The sequence below is a fragment of the Rhinolophus hipposideros genome (genome assembly GCF_964194185.1).
Source record: "Rhinolophus hipposideros genome assembly, chromosome: 6".
NCBI classification, from domain to species: domain Eukaryota; kingdom Metazoa; phylum Chordata; class Mammalia; order Chiroptera; family Rhinolophidae; genus Rhinolophus; species Rhinolophus hipposideros.
The window spans coordinates 43,141,577-43,169,559 of record NC_138052.1 but is presented as its reverse complement, the minus strand read 5'-3'; the positions used below and the strand labels follow the sequence as shown (position 1 = coordinate 43,169,559).

General features: G+C 34.1%; 1 protein-coding gene across 4 annotated transcripts in view; it reads right to left on the bottom strand.

Annotated features, from left to right (window-relative positions):
• LOC308499294 (sodium channel protein type 2 subunit alpha) overlaps nucleotides 1-27,983 on the bottom strand; it is a 134,520-nt gene that overhangs the window by 42,182 nt on the left and 64,355 nt on the right. For all 4 annotated transcript variants that reach the window (XM_081052431.1, XM_081052434.1, XM_081052432.1 and 1 more), the window contains exons 8-16: nucleotides 26,137-26,200; nucleotides 24,475-24,616; nucleotides 24,126-24,332; nucleotides 22,471-22,758; nucleotides 17,963-18,310; nucleotides 14,162-14,294; nucleotides 9,129-9,367; nucleotides 2,545-2,718; nucleotides 7-363 (exon numbers count right to left, since the gene is read on the bottom strand). In XM_081052431.1, the coding sequence (XP_080908557.1) occupies nucleotides 7-363; nucleotides 2,545-2,718; nucleotides 9,129-9,367; nucleotides 14,162-14,294; nucleotides 17,963-18,310; nucleotides 22,471-22,758; nucleotides 24,126-24,332; nucleotides 24,475-24,616; nucleotides 26,137-26,200 (1,952 nt within the window). The remainder of the gene's footprint in view (nucleotides 1-6; nucleotides 364-2,544; nucleotides 2,719-9,128; nucleotides 9,368-14,161; nucleotides 14,295-17,962; nucleotides 18,311-22,470; nucleotides 22,759-24,125; nucleotides 24,333-24,474; nucleotides 24,617-26,136; nucleotides 26,201-27,983) is intronic.

Below are 27,983 nucleotides of genomic sequence, written 5' to 3'. Positions count from 1 at the left end.
ACATACCACTAGGTTCCCAATGACCATGACCATCATGAAGACAGTAAGGCACATGGTTTGGCCAGCGACCTCCATGCAGTCCCACATGGTCTCTATCCACTCTCCACACAGCACGCGGAACACAATCAGGAAGGAGTGGAAGAAGTCATGCATGTGCCAGCGTGGGAGCTCACAGTCATTGGAGATCTTGCAGACACATTCTTTGTAGCTCTTACCAAACAGCTGCATGCCGACCACGGCAAAAATGAAGACGATGATGGCCAACACCAAGGTGAGGTTACCCAGAGCCCCCACTGAATTGCCGATGATCTTAATCAGCATGTTCAGTGTTGGCCAAGATTTCGCTAGTTTGAAAACTCGGAGCTGGGAATGAAAGCAAGAAGGCTGTTACTGTCCTGCCTTCTAAAGAATCTATGGAATTATTTACAAGGAAAATCTACAGTGTTGCAACTGTACGGTGACGGACTATTTGTCTGTCGAATTATTACCTAGTAAATGCATTAGTTTCCTTCATACATGGGGTGTTTCCCTTTGAAAATAGTCTATATTGTAAATAAATACTTACACAGTTTTTTTATTTGTATTTTAAGAATAAGATACAACAAAATTTCCAGAATCTTACATAATCATATGTAATACTCTTTCTTTTTCTGTAAGGAACTGAGATATTTAAGATTAATGACAATTAATTAGCTGAGACTATTTCAGAAAAGTAGAGGCTCTCATTATTTAAAATCCCAAAGTGGACATGTTTTTCAGTGTACTTGCAATATCATACTGAAATGCACACATGCAGATAAAATTAACACTTATATGAGGTACAAGGGAAAAACCAACTAATTTCTTTAAGCCTTTAGATTGCTTTAATCTTACTACCTCTTTAGCTTGCTGTAATATTAGGCTGTGTTTTAAAGGCGTACTACTTCAAAGAAAAAGTACTTGGACTTAAGTAAAAGCTGCTTTTTGTCAACATTGATGTTTTCAGTGACTTAATCAAGAACTCATTAGAGTATGTACATGGCTCTCCACTGATGTGCTTGACTCATCGGTTCTTTTTGCTCATAGAGACCTCTAAAATACCATTTACGTTAAATAGCAGCAGCATTTCATTTCTGATGCGTCAATAAATGTCAGGCCAAGCATAGCACATTATTTAATGGTATCTAAGTGACTCAAAGAGGTGAATATAAGCACCAAAATGTTTAATTTATTCCCGGAGAATAATTAAGGCAAAAGAGCCTGACACACAAAGCAAGATGCCAATGATATTATGCTTCCTATTTCCTTAAACTGCATCACATTATCACAAAGATTTACCACACATTTTTTTAAATGACGGTGCCCATATTTACTTTTATACAATCATTTCTAATTTTTGCTCTGTATTTTTTATATTCTTCTAGCTTCAAATTAGATCCATAGCTCTCCGTGAAGACTAGGGAAGGGAACCACAGCTCTAAGGATCACAACTCCAATTTGAACTTTGAAGTGGTTAGAGAAATTCTAATCAGATTTCACAACAAAATCTTGGACTTGTCACCATTAAAGTACGTTACTTTAGTAATTTTGTAATAAAACCTGTTATTTGAAAATAAATCACAGAAAGTTAGAGTTAACACAAATTCACAACCCAATAAAACATATCAAACTTTTTAAATGGAAATGTATCAAATGATATTTTGTTTCCATTGTAAAAGATTCAAACACTTATAAAATATTAATATCAAATGAAGACCCTTTCTTTAAAATTAACCAAACATAATACAGGTAACTCTTCTCAGAGAATGAATTTGGAGATTTCCTGATCTGGCTGAAGGAGCAGATGTATGGGGAGCTCTGTCCTCCCTTTTATACACGGTCCTGAGTCTTGGCTTCTATCGGGGCAAAGTGGGCAACTCTATTCTTCCTGAGCTCCTGATAAAAAGGTGAGCCTATCCTAAGTTCCAACAAAGCCGAAATGCATACCATGTTTTCCCGAAAATAAGACCTAGCCGGACAATCATTTCTAATGCGTCATTTGGAACAAAAATTAATATAAAACCAGGTCTTATTTTACTATGATATAAAACCATTTTATATAATATAATATAATAATATAATATAATATAATATAATATAATATAATATATACCATGTCTTATATTAATTTTTGCTCAAAAGGCGCATTAGAGGTGATTGTCCAGCTAGATCTTATTTTCGGGGAAACACAGTGATTAAACAAACCCCACATAACTGAGAGATGAATACTGTGTTGTTTAATTGTGATTTGGGTTTATCTATGACTCTCCTTTTCTCCCTCCCAATGAAAACCGTCATTCAGTTACTAAGGAGAGAACTGCTGGCTGTTCTTTTCAATATAATTATCTACCCATTAAAGCTATAATGCAAAGAAATTACCATCAATTTGTGGGCAGTCTGGTTTGTTTTAAAAATGTATTCAAATAATATTGTAACCATGTGAAATCTTGTAATCATTTGCTAGAAAAGAGTGAAAACTAATTAAATTGATTATAAAAATGTTATGGATATTCAGTATTAATTTACCAGCCGAAATGATCGAAGAACTGACAATCCTTCCACATTTGCCAGACCAAGTTCCATTAAACTAAGGCTCACGATGAAACCATCAAAAATATTCCAGCCTTCTTGAAAGTAATAATAGGGATCCATTGCAATTATCTTGAGAAACATTTCTGCCGTGAAGATCCCAGTAAAGACCTAAATGAGAAATGTTTATTATATCAGTGAATACTCTTGAAAACAAAATTATTGAGCAATTTATTTACTCTCACAAATCTGAATTTTAAAAATTGGTTTAGGTCAGGCAAATTATACCCTCAAATTGTTTGTATTCAAATCAATATTTGTTTACTATACTTAAGATTTATCAAGTGATGAAAAGTTACATGAAGTAAGATAATAAGGTAATATTCTTAGTTTTGTATTCTTACATGAAAGACTCAGCTAAATCATTGTGGTCAACTGCTTGTCTCTGCCTCTGATCTTTCTAGCTTTCCAAAAACTCACAAAGGACTGTCTCATAGTTGGTTCCCCCGCCCATGACCCTACAGGGAAGGCTCGTGCTTCATATAGGCTGTCATAAACATGGTCACCACTAGCCCTACAGATGCTAAGAATGCAAAAAAAAAAAAAAAAAAAGTTAATTATCTTAGGCATGCAAAACAGCATTTTTGATTCTCCATTTTCTTTCTTTACTCCACAACGTACCAGTCAACATAAACTGCTTAAATGAATTTCACAGCATATCCAACATCTCACTTGCTAAATTCAATTGTAAGTTTTAGTAGTGATCTTGATTGCCTTTTTAGGAGTTTTTCACATTGTTTTCTGTTCCTTAAAACATTTTCTGTTCTTGGCATCAGTGATTCACACCTCCCTGGATACTTCTGAGTTGCATTTCTTCCTTTGACAAATTATTCAAAATCGGATTTCTTAAGAGGTCTCTCTGTCCTTGTTGCTCTCATTTTCCTTTTACAATCAGTTTCGTTTTTAGATTTCTTTTTTGACTAAAGCATTCCTCCAAAATTCTAGAACTACACATTCACCTAGCCATTCACACCTACATTGGATGACTATCTCACAGGTATCTCAAATTCAACAGGTCCAAAATACACCTTACCACTTTCTCAGCACAACCCTGTTTCTCTTGTGATACTCGCTAACTCAGTACATGTATATGGAATCACTCTATACCTCGGTGGCCAACTCAAAAACCCAAGAGTCTTACTGACTTTTCCAAATAGCTCTTGAGTACTTCAAGTTGAAATTCACCCATGCATGTATTACCAGTTTATTCTCCTTTTATTGTTTAGTAGAATTCCATTATTTGAATATTCTATGGATATTTAAATAATGTATAGCATTATTGGTCTTTTTCCAAGAACTCTTTGCCACCCCAGTCAAGTGTGCTAAATCTTTTCATATATATTTACATTTATGTATGCTGTAAACACTTGCTTTAAACAGTAATCTTTTAAAGAAATTAAGACAAGAAAAGAAGTCTTTTCTATTTACCCACATTTATTCATTTCTAGTGACCATCATTCTCAGATTCAAATTTCCATCTGATAAGATAGTCCCCTTCAGCCTGGAGAACTTTCTTTAGCGTTTCTTGTAGCATAATTCTGGTGCAACAAGTTCTCTCAGTTTTTTTTTTTTTTAATATTACAATTCTTTATTCACATTATAGTTAATAAGTTAATTCACATTAACTTTTGATGGATATTTTCACTGTAGAATAATGGGTTAATTTTTTCCTCTTTTTCTTTCTTTCATTAGGCCACTTTTTGTGGTCTGAGTTGTTTCTGATTAGATGTTAGTCCATTGTATATTACAGTTATGTGCCGCTTAACAACGGGATACATTCTGAGAAATGCATCCTTAGGCAATTTCACTGCGGTGCGATCCTGCTAGAGTGCACTTACACAAACCTAGTGGTACAGCCTACTACACACCCAGGCTGTGTGGTATAACCTATTGCTTTCTAGGGGAGGAAACATAATTTTTCCTTTACCCTTCTGGGTTCTGGACTAGACATCCCTGTAATAAAAAGACAGATTAGAAGGAGAAAAAGAAACAAAAGTTCAATAACATGTATACATGGGAGAGACTCAGGAAAACTAAGCAATGGCGGAAATCACTACCTTAAATACCATCTCTAGCTAGAGACAAAAGATTTGGGGGTGGGGGCAGTCAGTTATGGGAAAGCACAGAGTAAGTTTGTCATACAAATTTAAGTCTTTGTCTTCTGCATTGATAAAAATTTATGGAGATAATGTCATCCCCCTCTTCTTAGTATACAGCAAGGGAGACACCCTTACAAATGTAAATGCCCTTTACTAAGGGGACTTCTACTTGGTTTACAGAGCCCATGTCTGCTGTTTCTTAAAATTAGCCAGATGAAAATAATCCTTATGACAAAGAGATATATTTGGGGGTAATAGATTCAGTTCCCCTATAGTTCCTAGGCTACAAACCTGTACAGCATATTATCGTACTGAATAGTGTAGGCAATTGTAACACAATGATAAGCATTTGTGTAATACAATGTGCTTCGACCTTATGATGGCTATGATATCACTAAGCAATAGGAATGTTTCGGCTCCATAACTTATGGCACTTCCTTATAGGTCATATATGTGGTCCGTAGTTAACTAAAACATCATTATGTGGCATGTGACTTTTTAAGTATTTTTCTTCTGGCTGTTCCAAAGTTTCTTTTGTTTTCAGTCACTTGACCAACATGTGCCCAGTGTAGTGTAGTTTATATTTATCCCTGCTGATGTTCATTCAAGTTCTATAATTTAATATTAAGGTGTCTATGTTAACATTTTTCACCAATTTTGAGAAGCTTTTTTGGCCAATGCTTCTTCAAATATTTGTGTTTTTTTCCATTCTCTTTCCTCCTTCTGGGTCTCCCTTATACACTTGATATTATTCTGCAGATTAATGAGACTCAGTTCATTTTTCCTTTCAGTTTTGTTTGGTTTCGTTTTATATTCCTCAAGTGGTTTATTTCCAAACATTTTGAAAACAAAATCATACTCAAGAAAAAGATTTGTTTTTAGTTACTTTTAAGAAAAATTGACCCCAAACACATTTTTGTGCATTATGTGATAGTTTGCTGCAGTACTCAAAGCAAAAAGTTCACATTGGGGGACATTCTTATCTCCCAGCTCGCTTTTCCCTGACATTTTTTTCTGCTGTTCAAATTGGATAATTTCTATTGATTTGCTTCAAGTTTAACAACCCTTTCTTCTGACATATTCAATTTTTTTATAAACCCATCCAATGATTTTTTTTTCATTTTAGAATCTGTACATTTCAATTCTAAAATACCTAGATAACTTTTTTCATAGTTTTCATTTATTTCCTGCTCATATTCTCTATCTGGTTATTATTTATGACCATATTTTCTTTCACATTGTTAAACATTTATAATAGCTCTTCTGAAGTCCTTTTATATTAATTCTTGCAATTCAGTCATTGCGGAATCTACTCATATTGAATGCTTTTTTCCTCAATTACAAGTCACATTTTCCTACTTCTTCACATGTCACATAATTTTTCATGTGATGTGGGTGATGTATTGTAGAGAATTTTGATTCAATTATTTTCCTCTGAAGAATATTAATTTTTGTCCTAGCAAACAGTTAAATTATATGTTGTCCACCTGGAACTTATAGTAGCTTGGTTTTATACTTAATCAGATAGGACAAGGCTACTTTGGTTTGCTCTTTGTTCGAGCTGGAACTTCTAGTTCTCTGACATAGTTTTCACTCCTATAGTGTAGTGCATATAGGTTTCAAAGGGAAGCCATAAGTGTTTGTCCAATTTCTCTATCTTGGTTAGCTTCAAATTCCAAACTCTGCAGGGAAGTTTTCTCTTCTGTTTTTTTTGTTGTTGTTGTTGTTGTTTGTTTTTGTTTTTTTTGGAACAGTTTGTGAAGGATCGGTGTCAATTACTTAAACATTTGTTAGAATCAACCAGGGACACTATTCTTGGTCTAGGCTTTTCTTTGGCCTAGGCTTTCCTTTGTGGAAACATTTATTGATTACTAATTCAATTTTTACTTATAGATCTTTTTCAGATTTTCAGTTTCTTCTTGAGTCAGTTTTAGTAGTTTTTTTAGTTTGTTACTTTCTAGAAATTTTTCCATTTCACCTACGTTATCTAATGTGTTGACATACCATTGTTTATAGTATTTCTTATGAGTATATTGTATAAGTAGTAATTTCTGTAAGGTCTATAGTGATGTCCACTCTTCATTCTTCATTCCTCATTTTATTAATTTGAGTCTTTGTTTTTTAAGTCTAGCTAAACATTTGTCATTTCTACTGATCTTTTTAAAAGTCAACTTTTGAGTTTGTTGATTTTCTCTATTATTTTCTTATTCTCTATTTCATTCATTTTCACTCTATTCTTTATTTCCTTTCTTCTACTAGCTTAGGGTTTAGTTTGCTCTTCTTTTTCTAGTTTATTAAGGAGGGAATGACAGACTATGGGTTTGAGATATTTCTTCTTCTTTTTTTTTTTACTATGAGCATTTACTGTGTAAGTTTCCCTCTAAGCATTGTTTTAACCCTATACCATATATTTCCATTTGGTGTGTTTCATTTTCATTCATCTCAAAAGTATTTTCTAACTTCTCTTGTGATTTCTTCTTTAACTCATTGATTATTTAAGAGTATGTTTTTTTTTTAATTTTCACATGTTTGTAAATTTTCCAAATTTATTCTTGTTATTGATTTCTAATTTCATTCTATTTTTGTCAGAAATAGTACTTTATATGATTTCAATTTTTTTAAGTTTATTGAGGCTTGTTTTATAACCTAACATAAAGCTTATACTGGGGAATATTCCATATGCACTTGAGAGGAATGTGTATCCTGTTTATATATATTTTACTACTCTATGATTTACCTCAAATATAAATCTTACCTTCCTTAACACATAAGATAAATCCCTCTTTGAATTGTCCATTTGTTGTTCATATCTTTCCACCAACCACTCTCTCTTCTTCTGGTAATAGCAGACATAATTTTTTTCTTCATAGTTTTACTCATGTACTCTGTCTCCAGTGATCAGACAGGATTCTTGTTTTGCCAAATAAGGCATGCTAACCTATGGTCATTGTCCAAACAGGACAATGATATTTAATTCTTCGTTCTCTGTTAAAGCTGTGAGTTAGGTAGTACAATTATTTCATTCAGGGCACTCTGTTGTTAGGATAAAAGTAGGTAGAGCTTTTAGAATACCCAGCCAGAGAATACCCAGCCAGAGATGAAGGAAACATTTTGGGAAGACATAGGGCAAGAAGCTGACTTCCAGTGACATTGACTGATAACCTGAATTTAGCAAGGTTAAAACCTGGAGCTGTGTCTGTAAGGATTTCAGTTACTTGAAGTAATGAACTCTATTTATGCTTAAGCCCATTTGGGTTGTTTCCTAATACTCACCTCCATAAAGCTTCCCTTGCTCACATTTAAGAGATAATGTTGAAGATATTCCTTATGGGTGAAAATTTAGACTAGGTAATGTTACTTGTCCTTTTCTACTCTAAAGTTCTGTGATTTTTTTACCATAGTTTACAGTAGTCTCTCAAATAGCTTTCATAGTCTCTGATAGAGTGTTCTGATCTTCCACTGTTCTGTCAATTTCTCATTGGTAGTTTCCCAGTTGTAGAATGCAGACAATCATAGTATCTATCTTAGGACTAACTTTGTGGGAACCCAGAAAAGGGATTTCAGGTAAACCATTTTGTACTGTGCCTAGTACAAAATAAGTGGTCAGTATATATTAACTTTATCATTGTATCAATCAAGACCTATCTGGAACATAATTAAAAAATAGTGGCTATTTCAGAGCCTAAAAATATTATGTATTATACTTTAGAATATATTACTTACTACTTATATACAACCTGTTTATATGTTCATATATCAAGTTGGGAGGCACATGAGAACTTAATAAGCATCTTATATTAGTAGCAATATATTTTTGTTGTGTGAAATTATTGACATTGTTTGTGTAAAACCCCTTTACTTTAATTTCTATCACTCTACCATGTATCCAGTGAATGTTAATACAAATTTTTAAATGAAAATGCATGCCAAAATCATCATTTATAAATTCCCAAATTTACAGGAGAAATTTAAAAAGAAATAATAACCACTATATGATGTTTCCTTCCCAAATAATCCATCTTCAGGTATTTACAAATTATATTTCAAACTTATCTCACTTGGCATATTTTATAATTTGTTTGGCAAACATATACATGTTCTAAGAAAATCTATTCTAAATACATGAGAAATAGGTCAGGATTTTGTTCTCATAAACTAATGTCCTTCATAATTCATAATCATCTTTCTAATGAATGGACAATTTAAATTAATTGTAACTCAAGTTGTACATAAAATCTTTGAATCTTTTCCATGGCTTAACTATAGCAATACATTTTGGTCATTAAAAAAGGAATTCTAAACTTTTGCTGTCCAGATATACATGGTCACTTAATTCATATTTAATATGAGAGTCATATGGGAAATTCATTAAGGCAATCATGAAATCTTTCAATGGAAAGAGGAACCCTCAGTGAACCTTACCAGGTTCCCGACTGATAGCACACTGCTGAACTGCTCCGTCATGGGATAATGTTCCATGGCCATGAAGAGTGTATTTAAAACAATGCAGATGGTGATGGCCAGGTCAACAAATGGGTCCATCACGACCAAGTTGACGAGATGTTTCACCTTTAACCATGGTTTACAGCAGTCCCAAATTAAACACAGGTTAGCAAATTTATACCAGCAAGGTGGGCATTTCTGCCTGGATTCTTCAAGTTCTGGAAGAAAAGAGTTATAATACTCATGAAAACTGTTTACTTCCAATAAGCAGTCTTTGGTTTAAATTGCAAGTGATAAAAAAATGACGTTATTAAAAGGCCTTATCAGTTAATCTGATGGTGGAGCAGGAAAACACTTATAATGTGTTAGCTGTCATAGAAATCATGGGCATAGAAAGGCTAGTAAACTTTCCATATTCACCTTGGCTAAACATAGTTTCCAAGATTCTATCTGCATTGTTATACTTTCTGACAATTACTTTCAAAGATATCAGAAACTAATGGGTAGGACATATGTTAAGAATACAGAAAATTCATCCATGTTCCAGATAGAGCAAGACACATATATATTATTAAAGAGCTTCTCTCAGGAGATGTCCTAAAAACCTTTATTAGTCATGCTGAATCTCAATTTCTTGAATTACATACATTTGGGGGTCTTTTAATAACAAAGTTTTGTCATTGTCACCAGTCTTAGTCAAAACATTTCTAGTTAAGCCTCATTAAACATAGGTTTGCATATTAAACTCAACAATTACTTGCTTTAACTAGATGGCACAAAAGAAGAGGAAACATCTACCTTAAGAAACCAGGATCCTCACTGTTAGCAGAAATCCATGTCTCACTAAATGACACTTATGTACTACTGGTAAATGCAAGAGGATTTTAGGTCGAACATATGTAGAATTCATAAATTTTCATGGTATTCATTTATGTATTAAAATGTATAATTATACTAAACCGTATGATATAAAATTTCATATTAAAAACATTTATTTAAGAAAAACTATAATGATTTCAAAAATTTTGACTAAATAATAGGAGAAATTGACTAAATAAAAAATAGAAATGCACAGATCTTTAAGGTGATACTCAAAATACTGCAACTTGGTAAATATTGGAAAATAATTTTGGGGTTTCAGGACGGGGTAAATTATCTATTCTCTTCCTTTGGTAAGATAATCTCTTAATCAACTCTGGAGTGGGAAAAGGATGAAAAACTTGTTGTTTTCTGCCAATATCCTTGCTGCACACTCTACTACCTGCTCTGTTAAATGAGACCTCCACTTAGCACTAAATAAAAGGGAAAGGTTCTTTTTTTCATTTATGGTATAATTGACTCTGGTCAGTCACTTTAATATTACTACTGTGGCAATAAGAATATCCCTCTCAACCTTGTGCAGTTTACTAGGAACTAAATATGGAATGCTCAAACCTACCATAGGTCATGATTTTTTTGTTCTGTTGATAAACATTCACTACTAACTAATGCTATAAAGTTTACCACTTCCCTAAAGTAAATCAATTTCCTGATTATTTTTAACAGAATTCCATTAGAGGTAGATTCTTCAATTGTCTTTTGAGATATTAAAATTCTTCTAGTACACAGTTTATTTCCATTTCTTTAATATGTAATTTTGTAAACAATAAAGAATAGTTGTGTTGTACATCAGAGGAAAAATATAAATATAATTTTTATGGCTAGTTATCTTGTAGATGCTTTAAGACTCCACATAACCTTATGTCTATACTTACCAAGTTTCCCCGAAAATAAAACCTAGCCAGACAATCAGCTTTAATAAGTCTTTTGAAGCAAAAATTAATATAAGACCTGGTCTTATTTTATTATAATATAAGACCGGGTCTTATATAACATAATATAATATAATACCTGGTCTTATATAATATAATATAATGCCAGGTATTATATTATATTATACCCAGTCTTATAATAAAATATAATGTAATATAAGTAATATTATATTATACTATAGTAAAATAAAATATAAGAGCCAGTATAATATAATATAATACAATATAATATAATACCGGGTCTTAAATAATATAAGACTGGGTATAATATAATATGATATAATATAATATAATATAATATAACATAAGACCCAGTCTTATATCATATAAGACAGGATCTATAATATAATATAATACCTGGTTTTATATTAATTTTTGCTCCAAAAGACGCATAGAGCTGATTGTCCAGCTATGCCTTATTTTGGGGGCAACACAGTAAGATAAAAAAGATATTTTTATTTACACACTAAATACCAAAAGAGAAATGGAAAAAAAACTCTGTGCATGAATATTTTTTAAAAAGGTACCTGTCGTTTAATAGATAAATATAAGCAAACAGGAATTATGTAGAAAAAAAAGATAAAAGTTCAAAAGAGGAAATTCAGCCAGTGTTGTTCATCTTGACAGCAGGAAAAAGTGGAGCAAAGCTGTTTAAGTTTTAAAATAAAATCATTCAATTATTCATGCCAAAAAAACAAAAAAAGGATAATCTTACATTTTGAAACAAACCAAAGCACTCAAGAGAGAACTACAGCCATCTCTCCATTATTCCGCTGTGGGTTATCTACATTGAGAATCATTTCAAGACCAGTTTAGACTTCGCTGGCTCTTTTCAATTCCTCAGGTGATTGTATGTCGCCTTCCCACCAACTTTCCCAAGGGTGTGACCAGGAAACATTTCTAGATGCTTGTTGCACTTCAAAAACTTGAAAAGCAAACAATTCATTTTAGCTCATCTACAGTTTCATTAAGTAGGAAGCTATTCATTACCCTCGCCGTGGAGACTTGGCTGTAGTTCAAAAGAAGGAAAAGAAAAGTTGCCAGCCGGATCAACAGCCTGGTTCATAAAAAGGGAAGGTGAACTAAATCATTAGAGTTAGAAGAAAAGATCCCCAAATAAATAGATTATATCAACTTTAGAAACATTTGTACCATTATTAGGAACAAAAAACAGTCTATAACATATGAAAGACAGCTCTAGTATGCACGTGTATGCTAACTATTGCTAACAACCGACCTTGATCAAAGCCACATTCAAAGTGTTTAGGTATGATTGAATAAAGAAAAACAAGCTTTTCATTCTAGACAACCAACGAGAAATAGAATAAAAACTTAGCCATTGTCTCACAAATATATAAAGTCAAGAGCTCTGCAGATATGAAAACCAAACACTCAGTCTTCTTGCTTCCTCAGTTATACTTATTTCTAGGACATCGTTTTCCTCCTAAGCAATTCCATGAGACACATTCCCGTGGAGCGTGATGTGGGTGCACTCATTTTGAACTCCATATCTTATTTAGTGGACAAGTTCAATCTTGTGGTGGGTTGATGTTTATTAATTAATTTCTCATGTTAGCTTAAACTTAATGCTATCAGAAGCGCAAAGTAGGACTGTTGATTTAGACTTACCCTGTCTCCTTCTCTACTTCTTGCTTTAGGGAGCAGACATGCTGCTGACATCGGTAGCAGAACCACTGGCAGCTTCCTCTCAGTGGTTTTGCTATGGCAAGGAGCAGAAGACCAGAGAATCTTCAAAAGATTTACCTGGAGGGACAGGGAGGAGCAAGCTACTGGCAGCTGGGGGGAAAGAGGGAGTGCAAGCTAATGCAGGCGAGGTTGGGGAAGAACGTACTGAGTTTAATATTCCATAGAAATCAGTGAAAAGATTTCTGATCTGCATTAGGACATATAAACTTGGGTCTTGTAATACTGACATGGCTGTGATATATACGGTCATCTATACTGTGATCTTTTTCTGACTGTGACTTTCAGGATTTGGGTACAAGTGTTCGTATCATGGGATTTTTTCCTTTACTGTTGGAAAACAATTATTCCAAGAATCTATCCAATATTAAGAAAAACTAGAACTAAACATAAGAAAGGCATGTGCACATGTTCTCTCTCTCTCGCTCTCTCTCTCTCTCTCACACACACACACACACACACACACACACACACACACATTCTCCATCTTTCTTTTTCTTTTGACACATCTGTACACACAAATACATGGGAGGGAGTGGAAAGGGAGAGGTTGTAAAAGAGAAAGGAGGGGAAGGGAAGAGGACAGAGTATATTTTATATGAAAGTATTTTCCAAGTATTTGAGGTTGATAGTTGATGTTTGAATGCACTTACAGTATAGAAAGGCACAAACACATAAATTAACAAAAACAACTAAAATAAAACAACTAATAATGATAATATTTATTGACTTCCTTCTATATGCCAGGTACATGGCTGCTTTATATATGATGCCTCATTTAATCCTTATAATAACCTTATGGCTAAACACCATTATCCACATTTTATTGAAGAAACTGACGTTTAGAGTCATAAACTAACACATTTAACACATGGCAGAGCCAAGAATTGATCACAGACCAAGTTGTCCCCAAAGTCGTTATTTTGGCATTTTAAGATCCAGACCTCTAAACAATATGTTAACTACTCAGACATAACCTGCAACTAAGAGAAAGCTGATGTATTGTAATACTCTGCTCAGAAAGACGCAAAAGTGGTTCTATAAAATTTTGAAAATTCTGCTTCGAAAAGGTTAATATCAAATCCTAATTTACATTTCTCATTTGCATTCCTGGTTAAATAAAATGATTTTACAACTTATGTCTCAAGCAGTATATTCAATTCAAATGGGTTAGCATCATTATAAAAAAAAAGCATCCCTCATTACACTTCTTTCAATATCATGCACACACAAGCTTCAACAGTTTAGAATTTAATTTATGAAAATAGTATTCCAAGTATATCTTGAATTTGCAGTAGCTTCCTGGAAGCTAAATGTAAAAATCTACAGAGATGGTAGAATCCATGTGTTGTACATGGATTTTACTTTTATTTAGTAAAAGACATGATGATGTGATATCAAGTCAGAAAGAATTTTCTTGGAATTTATGGAATTGTCTTTTTTCATCACTACCAAAGCACCACCAAGCATAGCTATGCTGTAAGACGTTTGACGTACCTTCCATGGTGTTGGTCAAAATACTAGCTATACTCATTGTTCTTTGCCTCGCTGTAGGATCTTCCAACAAATCCATGGAAACATGATAAGAACTGGACCGTCTCTTTCTTATTTCTGTTTCAGTAGTTGTTCCCTAAAAATAAAATCTCAAATAAAATAACCATTATTTTTAAGGGCAGCAAAACCTCAAGTGTTTCTATAATAGGTGCTACTTAACTAAATGTTCACCATGCTTTCTCAGATGTGAACAGTTCATTAAAACATTGCTGGAATCATTATTTTTGGGAAGTGTTTGAAAGCTAAACAGATTTTCAGCTTTCAGGAATGCCAGGGTTTGCAATCAAGATGGACTTTTCTAATTCCTCCATCTTGGAGCTTTGGGCTCGAGGAACCAACCTAGTATTGGGTAACCTTTCATCATTTCAACCAATCCCAGTTGGGTTTCGACTGAAACATATTGTGCCTTCATTTACTCACAAGTTGAGTTATTAGATCTTTATAGACATATATTCAGTGTAACGTACAAAAAATTTTTTTTAAGGTTTCCCTAATATGCATCACTAATAGTTCCCTTAAAATGTGAATTCCACTACAAAATGCTTTTGTTCTTTACACACAGGTAATATTTCCCAACATCCTTAATAAAGTTAAATATTAGAACTAATCTATAATTTTGTCTTACATGTAGAAAACAACTCCATCCACAAAACAACCAATCCTTGGCAATGACACTCTAATTTAAGGTGATAACACCAATTTGGGGGTCTTTGATTTTTAACAATAATATGATGATTTGATATTTGCTATTCTAAAATAAGCTCACCAGAATTTCAACATAGGACAGAAATTTATTCCTTCTTTAGGAGAGCAAACAATGAAATTAATTATCACAGGGAAAAAAAAGGCAAAATTCAAGTATTTCAAACAGGTCTGAGTGCTAATAATAAATAAGAAGCCACTACAGTTCTCTGAGGCTTTTCCCTATTTCTAAAATAGCAATATGAGTCCTGTTCATCTACTGACCTTATTGTGATATGAGTAATATTATTTTTACTAACCTGTACATGTCTAATGCATATATATTCAAAAGCAAAGTTTCCACTCAATTGATATGATTGTGATTAATGGTGATAAACATTCATATAGGCCACTTTACAATTAATTTTATGGTAAAAGAGAAGTAAAATTAATGAGAAAAGAAATAACCCCTCTCTGAAACTAAAGCTCTTTTAACTCAAAAGGTTGTCTCTCAATTTAAAATATTTTGCCTGGTCAGAGAGAAGCAAAGTTGTTTAAGAAAAAAATTGGGCCACTTAAAGGTCATCTAGTCCCTTGTGCTCTATACAGAAGTATATGTGCAATCATCCTAAATGTCTAATTTTAATGATAGATTCCTAAACCTCTAATGATATTGCTGAATAAATTCTTTAGGTTAAATTGCTTCGATTGAATTTACGGGTAAAGACCAAGACGCTGTGTACTTTGAGGGTATCAGTTGCTGGCCACTGTTTATTTTCTCTTCTCATTTCCCCTTCATAGTCCCGCAGAGCCACCTCCTTCTGTCTGCACTCAGTGCAGTGCCCTGCTTCCCAGCACCTGACTACATGACAGAAGAATGGATGTGAGGGAACTGGAAATAGAGGGACAACACTAGACTTTGCTTCAAACGGGCCCCCATTTGCCTTTGGAGATTTATTCCATCCTTTCTAATAGGACAGGAGTTTTATGGTAATTACTGATAAATGCTAAATATGTTCTGACAGACTGACATTCTCAGTGTATTCATGCAATGACGTTGTGCACTTGTTTTTGTTTGCTCAATTAACATTTATCAAGATCAGTGATGCTCATGCTTTATGTAAGAACCATGTGGGATGCCTGTCAAGGAAGGAGATTTTGTTCTTAGCATTTTGGTTTGGGTAAGTCTTGATTGACCCAGACATGTCTGTTTTTTTTCCTTAAACCACATTATTGTAGAATGATTGACATGTAAAAAGTTGTACGTTTTTAGTGTCTACCACTCAGTGAGTTTGGGCATAAGTATACAATCTGAGCTGTCAACACCATCAAGGTCACAATCATTGCCATTACCTTTCAAAGTTTCCTGCCACTTCCTTTATTATTATTGTTGTTGTTATTTGTGGTAAGAATACTTAACATAAGCTCTACCATTTCAGTAAATTTTAAGTATATAATATAATATTGTTAACTCTAGGCATTATGCTACATAGATCTCCAGATCTTACTGATCTTGCATAACTAAAATTTCGTACTCTTGACCATGAGACTCACAGAAGCAGAGAGTAGACTGGTGGTTGTCAGGGGTGGAGGGAGGAGGAAAGGAAGAATCTCCACTTTTAAGAAGCATCTGAGGGAATTCTGATGTAAGTAGTCTGATGGAAGTATTTTGAGAAACACTGGGTTGAAAATGAAAGTGTTTGTATTCTTAGCCATCTCTTCTTTTCCATTTAAGAAAGTTAAAAAATAATTCAATAGGAAGCAATATTGCAACATGGATAAAATGTAGGTTCAGTAGCCAGCATACTACCTACGGTCATATCTTAGATCCACCATGCACAGGCCTCATTTTCCTCCTCTGCAAATGGGATAATATTAGTGACTATGATAAAGGGTTGTTGTGAGCAGTAAATGAATTAATACACGTTAAGTGTTCTGGACAGTGTCTGGTACATAGTTATCTATGACTATTTTGAAAGAGAAGTTGGCATTCCCTTTGCATTCTTCCTTCACTACAAAGTTCCACGTTTTTCATAATTTGATTTGACTCCAGGGTACTTGGACGTTTCTCTGGGAGAAAGAGGTGAGGAGAGGCCATGAGAAAAAAGTGAAAATCAGTGGCTATTTCTATAATCCAAGGTAAGAAGCTCCTCTGTTAGGTGACTGAAAGCTGACTCCATACAATTTTAATGTGGCTTGACGACCTTGTCCAACTACAATAAATAGAATTGTGTAAAAGGAAAGAAAAATGCAAAGAAGATTTTAATGTGATTCAGCAAACTATAATATAAAATACAACCAAACGGCATTGCTGGACTATTTTTATATCGGCAAACGAAATCTCACTTAATACCCAAGTTAAAAAGCAGTTTATGTTTTCCAGAAGAAATGTCAATAATATTTTCTTCTAAGTGTCCAGTATTTAGTTGAAACCCTATTCCATAGTCTTGATTTAAGATCACTTTATTTACAAAAAGAGTTCATGTCAGTAATATAAAAATTGAAATCTCTGAAAATTACAGCATGGCTTTACCAGGTACTTTGAGTGACTTCTAAACCACACCACTGTACAATGGCTGGGGTCATTTGAGTGGGTGCCAAAAATGTTATAGCACTCTGACCCTCAAAGAGAAAGAATGTTGCAGTGCAGGATTTCGACATAATTTATATGAAGAAAGCATCTACTTCAAGTGGAAGTGTCAAATTCTCCTTTTAAATGAAAGATGGTAAAATCCTTAAAATGAGTCTTGGTATCATTTCTTGCATATTAAGCTTATGCTTGATAAATTGTTGCTGTGTTCTTTGGCAAGTTTCATACTGCAGTTATAAAGAGGATGGGATACTTCTAATTATATTCTATGATAACCACACTATACTTGTAATTAATTTGTAGAAAAGCCTGACCAGCACAATCTGTCTGACAAAAGAAGTTTACGTCTTGATTGAACCAACCCTCGGCCTTCAAACAGGACCTGCAAAATTCTTAGAAGGGAAACCGGAAACACTCCGTCCTGCCCCAGCCTCAGCTCCCTTCCCAACAGCTGCCGTTTGCACTGGCCTCACCTCTGGCAGGAGCTGCCCGGTGGGAGACGTGAGGGCTGAAGGGCCCCCGACCAGGGAGACCACTCCGTTGCAGTCCACCGCGCTGTGCATCTTTCCGTTCATGGCCAGAGTGGGCAGCACCCTGGACGCACGGCTGGCCTGGCTGACGTTGCTGTGGCGGCGCTCTCCGTGTCTGTGCGGCACAAACAGAGAGTCTCTCCGGCTGTCGTTGTCTTCAAAGGTGCTATGCTCGTCATCAGCAAAGTCATTCTCGGAGCCAATATCCTTGGCTCGACCTCTGAAGCTGAAAAGGCTCGCCCTACTGTTGCGTCTTGGAGAGAACAGGGAGCCGCGTATACTCAATAAAGACTGCATAACAAGAGAGGAAACAAACAAACCAAAGACAGATGAACAGAATTAAGGGCTGGCATCCTGAAAAACACGAGACTTGACGCATTGTTTCAGAATTGTTGACTTACCTATAGAGAAGTCACTGGACAGGTGGAACCAAGGGCTCCTCTGGTTACTGCTGCTGGTGGTGTGGCACTTTCTACTAGGGTCCCCTCTTTTGTTTTGCTTTCCTTTCTTTTCCTTTTCATTTTCTTCTACTTTACGCATGCATTAAGATAGTCACAAGTACCCCTCTACACTTTTTAGTCCTATTACTGGCACCTGGAACTGCAATTTTTGTTAGACCCCTCTCTAGAAGCCAATCTCATTTAACAATCCAATGGAAAACAATTAAATACACACCTATATTTAGGTCCTTTGAAACCAAATATAAATCCAATAAGAGCACACTAGTCACCACACCCTTATGTAGATCTTCCCACAGAGGAAAATAAAATCAATCTTGCTAGTAGGTCTGTTTAATTATAGTACAAGGAAAAGCTTCTCCCTTCTCTTGGCATATTTTATAATGTCTTCATGAATAAATTAAATCAAGCTGAAATAACTGCATGATTCATTCCCTGATTTTTCACTCTTCTATCTCAAGAAATATGAAGAACACCATATTTACAAAAACCCAGTTTTCACTAAGTATCTGGTCACAATCATTTAACAATTTTCTAAATGGCTACATTGTCTCAGCCATCACCCACTTACCTTGATTCTTAAGAACCAATGAATCACTTCCTGTTTATTACTTGTCTACTTTTATTATTTTAATTTAATTTTATTTATTTATTTTATTTTTTTTAAGGAGGGCACAGCTCACAGTGCTGTCGGGATCAAACCAGCAACCTTGGTGTTATTAACACCACGCTCTAACCAACTGCGATAACCGGCCACCCCAAACTTTTACAACTTCTCTGTAGTGAACACTTGTTTTTGCTTATCCAATATCTATTTCTCTTTCTTCTTTTGATAGTACCCTGATTATTCTTGAGAAATAATCCTCAGGCAAGAACATGACCCAGGCCTAGCCAATGAGTGTATTCCATACCTCCAGCCAAAGAATGGTTTAAAGATGGGCAGCGGATACTGCATGGCCCATTGACAGCTACCTCTTTTTTTCACAATTTTTAGGAATGAGGTGTATTTTTCAATTAGGGTTGCTAAAAATATTGAGTAGTGTGGAGTTGCAGTGCATCTTGCCACTGTATTGGAGGAACCTGGGCTGAGAGATGGAGAAATAATGTTATGAGCCCTTGGGTCCAGATAGGCCTCAAGTTACTTACAGATGTTATTTACATGATACAAAAAGTTCTATTTTTTGCTAACAATGGCTTGAGTTGGATTCCTAGAATTATTAATAGAAATAATACTAATTTCATCACTTAAGTAATATCAGTTTGATCTTTTATTCTCCAAAGGATTTCAAACTACCCAAAATTATTATTTTATACCTGTGTATTTTTTTTACATTTCCTGATAGTAAGTATGCTTTTAATTTTCTTTTCAGCTAAAGAATAATTTGTCTCAATAATGCCTGTAAGCATTTATAAAATGTTTATAAACTTAAACACTATCTTGTGTTGTGAGCCTGTTCACTATTTACAGAAAGAAGCACATCTAGGAAGACTGTTATGCTCCCCCGACCAAAAGTCATTTCTCCTTTTTCTGTTCCCATGTTTTTTCATTCTATCATCAACATCATTCGTAAGATTCATTTTTTTCCTTTATCGTTTTCTACACAGGTAGTTATTTTTGTAAAGTCTCTCTTAGACTACCCATTTTCTTTCATGTCTCCTTTCTGTCTTTTCACAAGGGACTTTGAATTAGCTAAAAGGACAAAATAGTTATAGGATTTGGTACCTACTGGTTATCATTACCTCAAAAAGAAAGGCAGACAAGAAATGCTTGGAAATAAGAAATTGAGTAGAATTTATTTATATGTATCACTCTAAGTAAGAGTTTATATTTTAACTTACAAGTATTCTACTCAATTAGTGCAAATAGAAAGGATGGTGGAAAATAAGTTATAAAATTGCACACAAGAATTTCTCAAAGTTCAAAGGTGAATCATGCCAAACAAAAGCATAATTTACATGGGACAGCTGTATGAAAAATGATTGTGTCCCATCTGTTAGCATCAACTTCTATTACTTAATTAATTGTATAAATCCATAGCAATCAACTGCTGTGCCACAAATAAAGGATATTCAGTAAGAAAAATCCGCCACACCAAATCAATCTCTAAAGAACAACACTTCTTGGTTTATTACAAATGAGGAGTAAAATGACTTCAGCGGGTCAACTGTACCTTACAAAGCTTTCAAAATAAAACATACAGATTGTCTTAAGTCTTGATTAGAGGTTGAACTCTTGATTTCCTTCTTCTCCCTCTCCTAATACTAATAAATCCAGCTGAAGTCTAAGAAATATTTCATACAATTCACCTACTTCACTGAGAAAATTATAATCTTAAAATAAAACATGAAAGTACAAATGGTTACCAACACAACTGGCTTTGTTTCATGTCAAAACAAAACAACAGGTTTTAATATTTTGTGGTCTTGGACTCTTGCAAAATCTAACAACAGCAATGGACATTTCCTCACTGTACCCAGGTTGAGAAACTTTACCTAGCTTGATATTTTCAGTATTACTTCCAATTACTTGAAAAGTGGGATTTGTATGAATTCAGGATTTAAATGAAATCAAATTGTAAATTTCCTTATCAATTTTTAAAGATATTCTTTCTAGTAGGCCTGATAAAGTAGGAAGTTAGAGTTTCAGTGTGAGGCCAAATTTAAAAAGCATCTCAGCTCTTAATAATTATATGACATTGAGCAATTATTTAACTTCACTGATCCTAAAAAATAGTGAAAATAACACTATGTGGGTCTGTTAGCGTTAATGATGACTGTGTCAAAAGAACACCAAGTGTAAAGGAGGCACTCAACAAAGAACACAGCCCTCACCTTCTCTTCATATCTGTAGACTGGGGATAATGATTATAGTACCTACTTAGGGCTACAGTGAGGGGCTTAAATGAGTTTATATTGCAGGTTGCAATGAACTATGTGGTAGCCATTGTCATTGCTACCAGTGTTGTCCTGGTTGCTATTATTACTATATAGATATTAAGGTTTCAATACTGGTGAAATTATTTTTCTGAGAACCCGTGTCTTTCTGGAAATTCTCTTGGTAATTTCAAAGACAATTAAAGACCCTAAATTTCAAAGTTTCAACAGCTTGTATTGGTACATCAGCCGGAGACATCCAGGAAACATTTACCGCACCATATAAATCAGGGTATTCTTTCAAGGCAAGTCCCACGTTAAACACGAGATAGAGATAATCAAGTGCAATTAAACATCACTGGTTTTAGTATCATAAATCTTCCTCAGTGCATGCTTACCTAAGAATTTTAGTTACACTTCTAGAAAAAGTTTGTTCTGGTTCCCCTTGAAACAAGGGAATGAAGAATGCATTCTTCAAATGAAATCTGCACTTGGATGGGAACAACTGAACAGATGGTCTGAAAGAGTCCACAGTTCAGTTCTAGGAACCTGCCACTCAGAAAACCCACAGTTCACTGGGTCCGGGCACAGCAGCTAAGAAGGGATGAAAAACATCTGCTGATAATTGCTCATGTGGAAAATTGCCCTGAGATGTTTGAGTCTTCAACAAAACCTCAAAACCAGTGGGATCTACCATGTTTCCCTGAAAATAAGACCTAGCTGGACAATCAGCTCTAATGCATCTTTTGGAGCAAAAATTAATATAAGACCTGGTTTTATGTTATATCGTATCGTATCGTATCGTATCATATCATATCATATCGACCCGGTCTTATAATAAAATAAGACAGAGTCATATTATTTTTTGCTTCAAAAGATGCATGAAAGCTGATTGTCCAGCTAGGTTTTATTTTGGGGGAAACACGGTATGCTCTAAAAATGCTTTCCTGGGATTCCAACAAGTTTTAAAACTCACAAGTTCTCTGAGGTGATAATCACAATACTTGCTGATCATTAATATTCTGAAAGCATTGTGCTGTGTAGGGAAAGGAAGTTTTAGCTCTACCAAATTCTGCCATAGCTTTAAAAAATGCAATTTATGTAATCTAATATTTTTACCTGATGTGGAGAAGAAAATCTCTTTTCATACGTCAGCCTGTTTCCTTCTAAGGAAAAACGGAAACCTTTTCTTCTAATGCTGTCTTCAGATTCAGATTTGCGGACTCTGTCTTCCTTCTCTTCTTCTCCGGACTGTTCTTTCTGTTTCTTCTTCTTTCTTCGGTTTTTCAGCTCTTTTTCACTCTTGGAGCTCAATTTTGATGCTACTGAAGAACTCTCTGAAAACACTCCTACCCCACCGGCACCACTGAAGTCTCTCGATTCCGCAGATGTTGCTGCAGCAGCTGCCTGGAAGGGTCCAAAGGAAATGGTAGTTGCATATAAACTTCAAGAAACTCTACCTGCATTATTGTTTAGTACCATGAATATGATCTTGAAAAGCGATGCTCCATTCAGGTATGTATTTTGGAAAACAATGCATTGTTATTAGCCCAAATAAAGAGTTAAATCAACAGACACATGGAAGATGATACATGTGACTTTGATAAAAATCTTCACGCTCTGGCCTCACACTTGCTTTCTAATTTTAGAATAATATGAACAAGCTCTTAAACATTGTAACATTTTTTCCCTATGATTAAACAGTAACTTAGGAAGAAAATAATTTAAGAATTAAAGGTTTCCTATTTTAACCTGACCCATCACACTTTCACTTGACAATGACTTTTAGTACCAGTCAAAATTACTGAATTTAATCCAGTGGAATATTTTTTTTTATCTTAATGGACTTTTTTCCTTTTTGGCTTAAATTGAGTATTTCACCAAGAAATGGACAACAAAAACGTATTATAGATTATATATATATATAAACACAGAACATGGCATCTGAATGAATTTGTAAATTACAATAGTACAATTTTTTGAAAGACATAGTATTCAATTTTGTTGCTGTACATTTTATTTATTTTGTTATTACATATTTAGGATACTCAGTGTTAAAAGATAACTCTACTCAAGATCTAAGAACAGGCAAAAGAATAGACAATTTGATTAGTTAATATCATTAAGTCAAGCAAATATAATTAGAGAAATTCTTGCCTTATTTAGAAGCCTCATCAAATACAAATGAAAGGACTTACAGGGTAGGAGGGAGAGAATGTAGTGATTTACTATGTTCACATATCAGTGTTTTCCTTGTGCAATCTACATACTTGCATTTAACACTCTTCAAACTAATAGAATTAATATATTAGTTCTACTTGTGAATTCCTCTGTGATTCATAATAATAAATAATCAATAATCTCAGACTCCAATTTTCTGACTTTTTACCACCTCTGGTGACACTAATGGAGACGCAAATATAACCGAATTTCACTTCCCCAGAAGATTAAGAAAAAATACTTTGATTGAGGGCATGTTGGCTTAACTACTTTGTGAGCTTGAGTAAATGAGGAGTCACCAGGAAGAAAAACTGTCAATAAAACAATTATAAATCTCCATGTTTTGATGCTATTAGTATGGACAGTAATCATCAAAATAAAATAATAATCTCCTAATAACCAAACAGGCTCCTAACACTTACCAAACACATCTGACCTGTTTCAAATGTCAGTTTAACCACTGCTGATTTTGTATACTAAATGCCACTGACATCACCAGAGAACTGAGATAAACAAACCCAAGAGAGATCTATGTTTGCTAACTATTAATATACCTGAGCTTCTTCTTGTTGCTTTTTTAACTGTTCGAGCATCTGCTGAAATTCAGCCTCTTTCTGTTCTGCTTCTTCCATGGTGGCCTGATTCTGTTCCTCATAGGCCATAGCCACCACTGCCAGGATCAAATTTATCAGGTAGAATGAGCCCAAGAAAATGACCAGCACAAAAAATATCATGTATGTTTTCCCAGCAGCACGTAGGGTCTGCAAAATGGAAGAGATATTTTGTTAAATTTTATATAGGATATTACAAGCTCACACTGTAAGTAATATAAAATATTTTACAACAATTCTCTTGATCTCGGTATTTCACGCTTCCCAGAAGAATCATATTATCTGTTCTCACCAGTTGATAAAGGTTTTCCCAGAAGTCTTGAGTCATGAGACGAAATAAGGATAGGAAGGCCCAACTAAAGGTGTCAAAGCTTGTGTAGCCGTAGTTGGGGTTTCTTCCAGCCTTCACACAGATGTACCCTTCTGGACACTGGCTGAAATGAGGTGAAAGCAAAGAGAGGAAGTCAGAACTGCAAGTCTTTGGGCTGCCTTTCCAGTTTTCACAGATGCCAATGCCTATTTCATGTGACACCAGGGAAAGCTGATTCCTCTCACCTTACCCAGCACTCAGCCCAATGCAGACTGATTTACAGAACAACAGAATCTATTTATTCTATTTGTGAATTCCTCTCTGATTCATAATTGTCATTACTATATTTATCATGTCTCCTTATAAAAGCAGTCATATCGTGATTCATATTTTGGGGGACTTGTGGACATGAACAGATAAATAAATGTAGAGGGAAAGAAATTGATTTTCACTGACGGTATCTAGAGGCAGAAGCAAGTGTGTGAATGTGGTAGTAAAGAAGAGGGGTAAAGAAAGGATGGGTGGGGTGTACACTGAGAGGAAGAAACAACTGCAGAATTAAGATGCCGAATGACCTTGATGATCAAGCTGACCTGGCCTCAATATTGTGCCTGACACTTCCGTGCTGTGTGATCTGGGGCAGGTTTGTTACACCTGCTAATCTTTAAACACCTCATACGTAAGAAAGGGCTAATAACAGAACCTGCTTCACAAATGTATAAGCATTGAATAAGACACTGTATGTAAAGCATTTATTAAAGTGCAGACAAGGAGTTAAAATCAGTCTGTTTTACTTATCACTGAGATCTGAGATAAATGCAGTACAATCTATACCATACCATATAAGCCAAATGCGAAGCCTGTTACCACTCAGGTGTTAGTTACTAAAGTCCACAATATTGTCTTCCAAAGAAAGAACATTAGAAGTCTATGATTCTAAAAACTTGCCAAATAGGTAATGGTAACTATTTCTCTGAATTTTCCTAGGCTTTAGCTGCATAGCTGCAGGTGCAATACTTCTTAATAACAAACGTTCACATGATGTTGACTATAATAATTAAAAGAACTTATGGAGTGCTGTGATAGCTGTAAATGTAATCCATTGAATTCTCACAGCCCCCCTATTATTATACCCCTTTATCACATGACAGAACTATAAGGCAGGGAGAGGTGACATTATATGGTGGAGTTAAGATTTGAATCCATGCAAACTCTCCAGTCTATTCCTAACCACTTTGCTAAAATATGCTACACAAACACTCACCATGCCTCAGGGATCGCGCATATATAAAATATCACCCTTATAAAAGTACTAGCTTATGAATTCTATTAACTTATGCTTCATATATATATATATATATATATATATATATATATATATATATATATATATATATTGCTTTTCAATTTTCCATTTAACTAGTTTGGAAGATCAGCTGTGACCTGCTATGGAAAAATAACTGCTACATATGAATGTGTGAAGGAAGTGAGAATCCACACTTATCCCAGCTATTCTGAGAGTCAGAGTGACGGTAGTATTTACTGAGGGCTTTGAATGAGGAATGAGTGGGGGCCAGGAGGATGGGAGGTTATTGAGGCCAATGAAGCACTGTAGACAATACATCAATATAAATTATCACTTACCCTGCATCTGAACTGTTGCCACAAAGTAGAGCATCATTTTGCCCTTCCAAAAAATAAAAGTGACCTATTTAAAGAGTGAGGAATAGAAAGAATCATTTAGAAAGCCCTCAAAACACTTCAGCCATTGTGTCTAGATATAATGATAAAGCTTACATTCTTTTCAACCATAATGAAATGGATAAAATAATAAATACGTATATGACTAAATGAAAATATTTTAAGAATAACTTGAATACTAAACAAATACCAAAATCTAACATTTTTAAATAAACAAATATTTAGAAAATTTGTTTTAAAAAGAAAACCGTTTTGGAGGAAATAACTATTATAGCATTCTTATATCAGAATTTATTTCAAATATCAACTCAAATGCTTGCGATACTTCAAAAAAGATGCTAAATTAAGGCTGTTTTCTTGGCACAAAAAGTGAGAGAAAGGGAAGCCTGTTGCTTCTAAATGCTTCCATGCAAATAAAATTATACTTTAAAAATACCTTTTGCTTGGACTTCAAATGGATTCAGATATTTTTTTCTTACTAATTTTAACTGAATTTCCTGTGAAAAGTATGTTTTCTCTTTCTGTGATGCTGTAAATATGTGTTTTGTTTGGGGTTTTGCCTTAATTACTATCTTTCAAATGCACAAAATAAATTGTTTCTTTGGAGATATATGTTTTCTATGTATATCTAGCTTCTGTTCTTAGGGAATACCTTATATAAAACTTTAATGAATTGAAAAGATGATCTCGAGAAACATACACATAAATAAATATACATATTTACATATTCACATACACACAACACACACACACACACACACACACACACACTTATCCCTCACCAAAAATTATTATGGCTCTTTTTAAGAATACCTAAAGCTTATATTCAAGGAATCCCTTAATATATTATGCATGGAAATCTGGGTCATAGTTTGCAAAAAGTTTTAGATCCTTACTTTACAATATATATATTAAAAAATAATTCTAGATTTTTAAATATTAAAGATTTAAAGATAAGTCCATTAATATGCTATAAAGAATGTATAGGTTTTTTTTTAATGTAGAAGATATAGGTGGCTGTTTTAAAGGTAGAATAACTAGGTGAATATATTTATTTTCTCGAAATAAAAACAAAATTTCAAAACTAAAATATAGAAAAAAAAGGAAAGAATTTAGTGACTTAATTGCCTAAAAAATCAAAATCACTTAGGCATCAAAAACAAGATGAAAAACAAGTTGGACAATATATTTGCCAAAAAAAGACAAAATGTTAATATACTTGATAAATTAAAGAAGTCATATGAATTCCTTAAAATATACAATCATCTGAAAGAATAAAGGGTAAAAATATCAACAGATAATTAACATTATATAAAATATATAGCTTGCTAAATATGCTAAAAAAAATCTGTAAAATTCTACTGCCTCAATAATTAGGAACCAGAGGACACACTTTTCTTTCTACCCCTCAATTAAAAATATGGTAATAACCAATATTAGTGAGCTGTTTGATCTTTCTGGGTAGGAATTTCACACACTGTCTCCATAGCCTTAATCAGGTCATACTCTTGACCCCAAAATATTTTTTAATAAAAATCCATCTGAAGGAAGCAATCAGAAAGAGAGAAAAGATTTACGTGCAAAGATTGTCATTATGCTGTTATTATAACATTAATAGAACACCCCGTAAATAATGGAATCATTTGTTTTATTTATTCATTTATCCAATGAATCCTAATCTCCCCAGTATAAATCTTCATAAGAATACTAACTCTTAAAATATTCATATGTAAGAAGGGATGAAATTTTATGTAGTTCTAAAAACCATGAAGGATACCTCAGGACAAGCA